Source organism: Chenopodium quinoa, unplaced genomic scaffold (assembly GCF_001683475.1).
Source record: "Chenopodium quinoa cultivar QQ74 unplaced genomic scaffold, ASM168347v1, whole genome shotgun sequence".
NCBI lineage: Eukaryota > Viridiplantae > Streptophyta > Magnoliopsida > Caryophyllales > Amaranthaceae > Chenopodium > Chenopodium quinoa.
In genome coordinates this window covers 1054433-1060816 of record NW_018742241.1, presented here as the reverse complement: position 1 = coordinate 1060816, position 6384 = coordinate 1054433, and the positions used below count along the sequence as shown (strand labels likewise).

The following is a 6384-nucleotide window of genomic DNA, read 5'->3' as shown; positions in this document are numbered from 1 at the left end:
TCAAGTGCAATTGATGTTGAAGGTGAATTTCTCATAAGTAACTTCATGCCTTATGATGTCCTTATTTGGCCTCCAAACATAATAACAAATAGTCTCATCATCTTCATGCTTCCACTCTTGAGAACATGAAATCCTTTTTGCAAATTGGTCCTAAAAACAACATACACCGAAATAGCATAAATCTGTGATACCCCGTATTTTTAAAACGTATTTTCTAATTAATTAATTAATTATTATTTTCTAAAAAGGGTATTTTAGTAATTTATTTTACTATTGGAATTTTGGAGCCAAAATGATATTTGAATTTTGGTGCCAAAAGTATTTTAAAACTTAATTATTTTTGGATTTTGAATTATCCATTTATTTTATTTTAAAAACCGAATTATTTATATATATTTCGGATATTTTAATTAAGCAAAATTATATTTTATTATTTAATTTAAAAGGGCCGAATTTCCCTAATTAATTAGCTAGGATTTTCGGATTTTCTAAGTGTAGAAAACCTAATTTTCTTAGTTAAATTAGTTAGTGAATAATTGAAATTTTTCTAATTTATTATTTTCTACAAAATATATTATTTACACAATCATTTTTATTCCTTAAAAACTAGCAAAATAATTTCCTAAATATTTAAAGGGAGATCGGAAAATATGATCTTAGGAAAGCTCAAATTTTCGGCCACCATATTGTATTTTAAGCAAAATTATATTGGTAATTTTTATATTTTAATTATCTTCCTCAATTCTATTATTCTCCTAAATATTTAATCATCTTATTTCCCTACCTTAAATCATTCTTGATTAATCCCCAAGAAAAGCCATTTACCATTTAATATTTCATGACTACATACTTACCTTATTTCTTCATTACTTAATCACCATAACCTAGACTTTCCATAATTCTTTAGCTCTCTTCTCCAAGTAATTTCCTTAAATCAATTTACCATAATTCTTCCTATATTCTCCTACCATAATTCTTGCATGAGCTAGCCTACAAATACCCCCTTATACCTCTCAAATTCTTCACAGCAAAAACTCAATTCTCTTCTTCTCTCTGACTCTTCTTTTCCCTCAACCTTTTCCTACTTTTCTTCTCCTCTTTTCTTAAAGAAAATCAGCCCGTATATCTTTGGAACCAATTTTTGGGCACTTTTGTTCAGTTTTGGGGTTTTTATATTTCACAAATAATTGTTTCTATCAAACAATCCTTGAGGTTAGGCTCAAGAATCACCCAGTTCGAAGTTATATTGAAGGAGTTATGACCTCTACAAGTTCTGCCTATTCTTTCCAACGCAACTCCAATTCTCTTTAGTCCTATTCCTTTATTTTCTTCATGGTTAGTTTTCTAAAATATAAATACTTATTTCAAAGCTATAATTTTATATTAAATTATTATTTTTAAAAGAGTTTTATAGTCCATGCACATTAGATTTGGGTTTATGTCTAAAGATGTTGTGATAACCTTATGGTTATGTTAATTGCAAGGTGTATTCGTGATTGAACTTTGAAAGTGCGAAGTGTTGATTGATATTCGGAACCAAGGTACGTTTAGGTGGCTAGATACCTTCGAAAGTGATTGGTTTGAATAGCATGTTTTATATGATTTTATTGGTAATTGAATTAAATTTATTTGAATTATGATTTATGAAATAAAGCATGTTTAAAAAATTGGTTTTGATAAATAAATTGGAGGATTGATTTTATATCATGTTTTGAATAGTTTAAAATTATTTATATTGTTTAAAGGATTTTGGTTTTTTAAGAAAATATGTTGGATTGATTTAAAGATTTTTTTTTTTTTTTTTATAAATAAATTGGAGGATTGATTTTATATCATGTTTTGAATAAAATTATTTATCATGTTTTAAAAAGGTTAGATTTTAAAAGCTTATTGAATTAAATACAAAAGGAGTTTTTGAGTTATTCTGTTATAAAGTTTGATTTATTGAAAAGAGGAATTGGTTTTATAAATCGTTTCATCGAATTATTGAATTATTGGAATTGGTTTTGAATCATGAGTTTTGGAACTCGTTGGATTAATTATTGGAATTGGTTTTAAAAGCATGTTTGCAAATAAATTGAATTTACTTATTTTGCACTTATCGTACTTGGCATATTTTGCTAATCCGTATTTCTTATTTGTTTTGGTTCGCACTGTTTACTGTAATGGTAAGCAGTGTTGACTAATTTCAGGTGGAGTCAAGAATTGAGCACATGGGAGTCCCGGGAATGTTCTTCACCTAGAATTAGGATTGTTGGTCTTTGTCTAATTATGAGTACTCATGACGATGGTTTCTACTTATAGTTATTATTAATAGAGAAAGAGTTTGAGTTTCCGCTGCAAAGTATTGGTTTGGTTAGTAGTATGAGTACGTAGCCTTGCGTAATCACGCGGCGGTAATATGCCCATGTCTATCTCTACGGTACAATTATACGTATTATACTAGTATTTCCGTAGAGGGAGATTTTGGGGTGTTACAAAATCTCCCTAGCGTCTATGAGCAAACTAACATTAGCTACTGCAAGATGAAGGTTACCCCTCAAAAAACGGAAATCTTGCTCACTTTCTTTACTCCTCACTCTGATATAACATCAAGAAAAGTACTATAAAAGTCATACAAACCATCTGTTTTGTTCAATTTATTGGAAACCGAGTGATTTGTTGTTTCACTCCTTTGGGATGACACAACTCCACCCGAAAAATAATCCTTTGAATATGCCGGACACCATTTTTCTTTGATATCATACAGGTGATTTAACCAATCATTTTCTGAACTCTTGTACCTTATCATCATTCTATTAAAAAACACAAAACAGCAAACAATAAACAAAATGATAACAACAATGTTCAAATAACAACACAATGTATTCAGATTATTAAGAAAAGTGTTCAAATTAACCGACTAAACACAAAATAACAGTTTCATATTAAATAATTATAAGTTCATATAGCTCAATTCGCTCAAAATAATCCCAACTATTGATTATTTTTAAATAATCCCAACTTTATATCCCGATCTCTCCAAGCGACTTGAAACCGGCTAAAAAGGTCAAGTCTTTATTTGTTGACTGTTGGACTTTAATTCCCCTCCTAATTGATGCCACATCATCTCTTTCTCCCTCCCAACTACCCTCATTGCTCCTCTGAAACTTACCTCACCAATTTTCTCACAAAATGGAAAAAAAAAAAAAAAATTGCCAGCCATAATTTTCTTCAACCATAATACATCCTTCTTAAAATTCGGATTATTCACATTAATCCATTGAAAAAATTCACAATTAGTCTCCTGCACATTAAAAGCCCCAAATCAATTGCAATCATAAACCCTAGTTTCAACCCAATTCCTTTTTTTTGCTTAAACACATAATTAGTTTAATTTAACTATACTAAAGAAAAACAAAACACTTAATGACCACATGCAGGGCAACCGTAGAACTTCATTCCAATATTTACACCATTCTTCACCGTTCGAACTACAACATCATGCCCACAATTGCACTTTAAATTAGGTGAAAACCCCCCAACTGTTCTTGAAGAAGAAGAGCCACTGGAACTTGTTTGCCTTCTACTACCCATTGCAATTGATCAGGAAAAGAAAAAAAAAAGATGAACAGAGCAAAAATGCGAAATGAATGGAGAGATGAAGAATACAGAGCAAATAAAACAAGTGGAAAGCTAAACGTCGCCCTTGAATCTCTAACTATCGCCCGCAAAATAACTTAAAATGACTTACGTAGCCTTATTATTAAAATAATTATTTTTACCTAAACTTAACACTTTTACCCTACACAAACATTTTAATCGTTCTCTCTAGTGTTCACCGGCCACCAACAATCACGTTTAACCACCAACCACCATATATAATTTTCAAAATCAAACAAATAATTTAAATTTTGCAAAACCTAATTCGTTGGATCTCATAAAAGACAACGAAAGATCCGAAACACCACCTACGTTGCTCGCCGGAGGCTCATCGAACCGTACGGAATCGATACGATTATTTAATTGTTTTGTTTTCGAAATACCCAGGAAAACGCCCAGAAATTTCGAAAAATCTAGGCAGAAACGCCTAGTTTTTTCGAACACCCTAGGCAGTTTCGAAAAAACTAGGCGTTTCTGCCTAGGTTTTTCGGAATTTCTTGGCGTTTTCCTGGGAATTTCAAATTATTATTTTCTTTTTGGTTTTGAATTTCACGTATTTGTTATTATTATTATTTTGATTATATTAGTTGTGTTTTTTTTATTATAATTACTTGTTTTTGCTATTATAATTAGTTGTGTATTTTTTGAATTATTATTATTATCATTATTAGTTTTTATTATTATTAGTTGTGCGTTGTTAGAATTATTATTGTTATTAGTTGTTATTATTATTAGTTGTCTCCGGTGACCGCCTTCCTCTTGTCCCTCCTCGTCATTTCCGCGGCTAACTCTGTAGATCGAGAAACTAGAGGTAAAAGAAGGTGGTCGTGGGTGGTTAAAAGAGGAGGTGGTGGTGGTGGTGGTAGTGGTGTGTGGTAAAAGGAGGTGGTGGTGGTGGTTTAGAGAGAGAATTGTTTTTTAAGAGAGAGAAGAGGGAGTGAGGGTTTGGGGGGTAATTTTTTTTTTTTTTAATATAAGGGTAAATTTTTAAAATATATTTTATTTTGCGGGCATTAGTTGGAAATTCGAGGGCGATATTTAACAACCCCCTAAAACAAATAGGGGGGTTGGTTTTTCCAATTAACGTTTAATTAAAGGGAAATTAAACTAAATTCAACTTATTATAACCGTTGGGTGCCACGTCAGCTACAAACCGGCTACAGTAGGTGCTTTAACTTGTTGGGACCATTTAAAGAGATCGGGGTATAAAGTTAGGATTATTTAAAAATGATCGATAGTTGGGATTATTTTGAGCGAATCGAGCAAAGTTGGGATTATTCGCGTCAATTTTTCCTATAGAGAAATGTTCATATCTTAAACATAGAAGTTCATATTTTTATTAAAGATGTTCATTATGAAGTCTATAATGTTAATTTCAGTAACTTAAATCCTCATATATGTAAATGTAATAGTTCAGATTGCAAACATTAAAGTTCAAAAACTACATTTCATAGTTCAAAATAAATCAAAGAATGTTTACCTTGGCCAGTAAAGTTCAAATTCAGCAGGACATTCGCAATACTTAAGCAAATAGTCGAATACTTTTGAAAACCCCTTCAAGATTCTAAGTGCTCCTATATTGGTCTTTGAATTCTCACCAAGGTGCCAAGTACACAAACGATGCCGAGTGCTTGGAAAAATTTCTCTAATTGCTGCAGCAATTGAAGGTGCTTGATCTGTCATTAACATTGCGGGGTGACGACATCCTCCCATAGATCTCATAAAAGCCTCAAACAACCATATAAAACTACTGGTCTTCTCATCAAGGACAAAACCCATTCCGAACATCACATTATTGCAATGATGATTCATACCAACAAAAGGTGCACAAATCATGCCATACTTATTGGTTCTATATGTGGTATCAAACACCATTAAATCACCAAAAACTTCATGGTCTCTTCGCAGTCTTCCATCCCTCCAAAATACACTTGTAAGGGAACGAGTTACATCCACCTCAAACTCATAATAAAAATCAAATTCTTTGGCTTGACTTGCAGCAAAGTACTTGATCAAAGTATTGCAATCACAACAATCTAATCTGCCAGCTTTTTCAGTAGCCAAAGCATTGTAAGCATCACTAGAAGTAAAGCAAAGATTAGGAGATCCACCGGCTTCTTTCCGCAAAGAACGCAAAGAATCGGAAACCCTAACTCCACTAGTCTTCATAGTACTTATGAACTTCAAATGCTCACCTTGAATTTTCCTTTGAGACCTGAGGAGATGTCTCTTCTCAGTTGGAATCATAGCATGATTGTGATCCATATTATGTTTTACAACAGTCCAAACACCTTTGTCAATTACAAAATCAATAAAAGCTTCACAACATGTATGGTAATCCAACTTAGAAAACTTCCTAGGGATATTAGAGGAATGGAGTATCCTTCAAACCAGCATTTGAGCATAAGTAATTTCTGCCTCTCCAATTACCAACATATTGATTTTTTCCCCTCCTAATACTAAATTCATGCCTAAATGCATAATCATTATACATTTCATATGCTTCACTATCACTTCTAACTTGTTTCCTCATTAATTCATACACTTCACTTTCCTTATAAACAACTCATACGTACTCATTGCAATAAACAAACACGATTCATAATAACCATTACTAGGTTATGTAAGACGAAAAGGTTCATAAAACTCACTAAATATGTTCATAACCATGACAATCGTGTTCATAATATAATACTGCTAACAATAATTTTCATAATAAATACAATGGAAAATACAATATTC

The 6384-nt window shown here is 31.8% G+C and overlaps 1 protein-coding gene across 1 annotated transcript; it reads right to left on the bottom strand.

Annotated features, from left to right (window-relative positions):
* On the bottom strand, window positions 1-6175 carry LOC110736691 (protein FAR1-RELATED SEQUENCE 5-like). Its single transcript, XM_021916991.1, has 4 exons — window positions 6034-6175; window positions 5123-5933; window positions 2511-2580; window positions 1-150 (listed from the first exon to the last, which is right to left on the bottom strand). The coding sequence occupies exons 1-4, from the start codon at window positions 6173-6175 to the stop codon at window positions 1-3; spliced, it is 1173 nt and encodes a 390-aa protein (XP_021772683.1).
* Between the last annotated feature and the right edge of the window lie 209 nt (window positions 6176-6384).

Excerpts from the sequence above, each read along its gene's own strand:
- LOC110736691 (XM_021916991.1), bottom strand. The coding sequence starts at position 6,175 with ATGAGGAAACAAGTTAGAAGTGATAGTGAAGCATATGAAATGTATAAT. Across the intron at positions 2,581-5,122 it reads TTTGAACTTTACTGGCCAAG|AGTGAGGAGTAAAGAAAGTG; the intron begins GTAAACATTCTT and ends ATGTTATATCAG. Across the intron at positions 151-2,510 it reads TTCATCTTGCAGTAGCTAAT|GACCAATTTGCAAAAAGGAT; the intron begins GTTAGTTTGCTC and ends TGTTGTTTTTAG.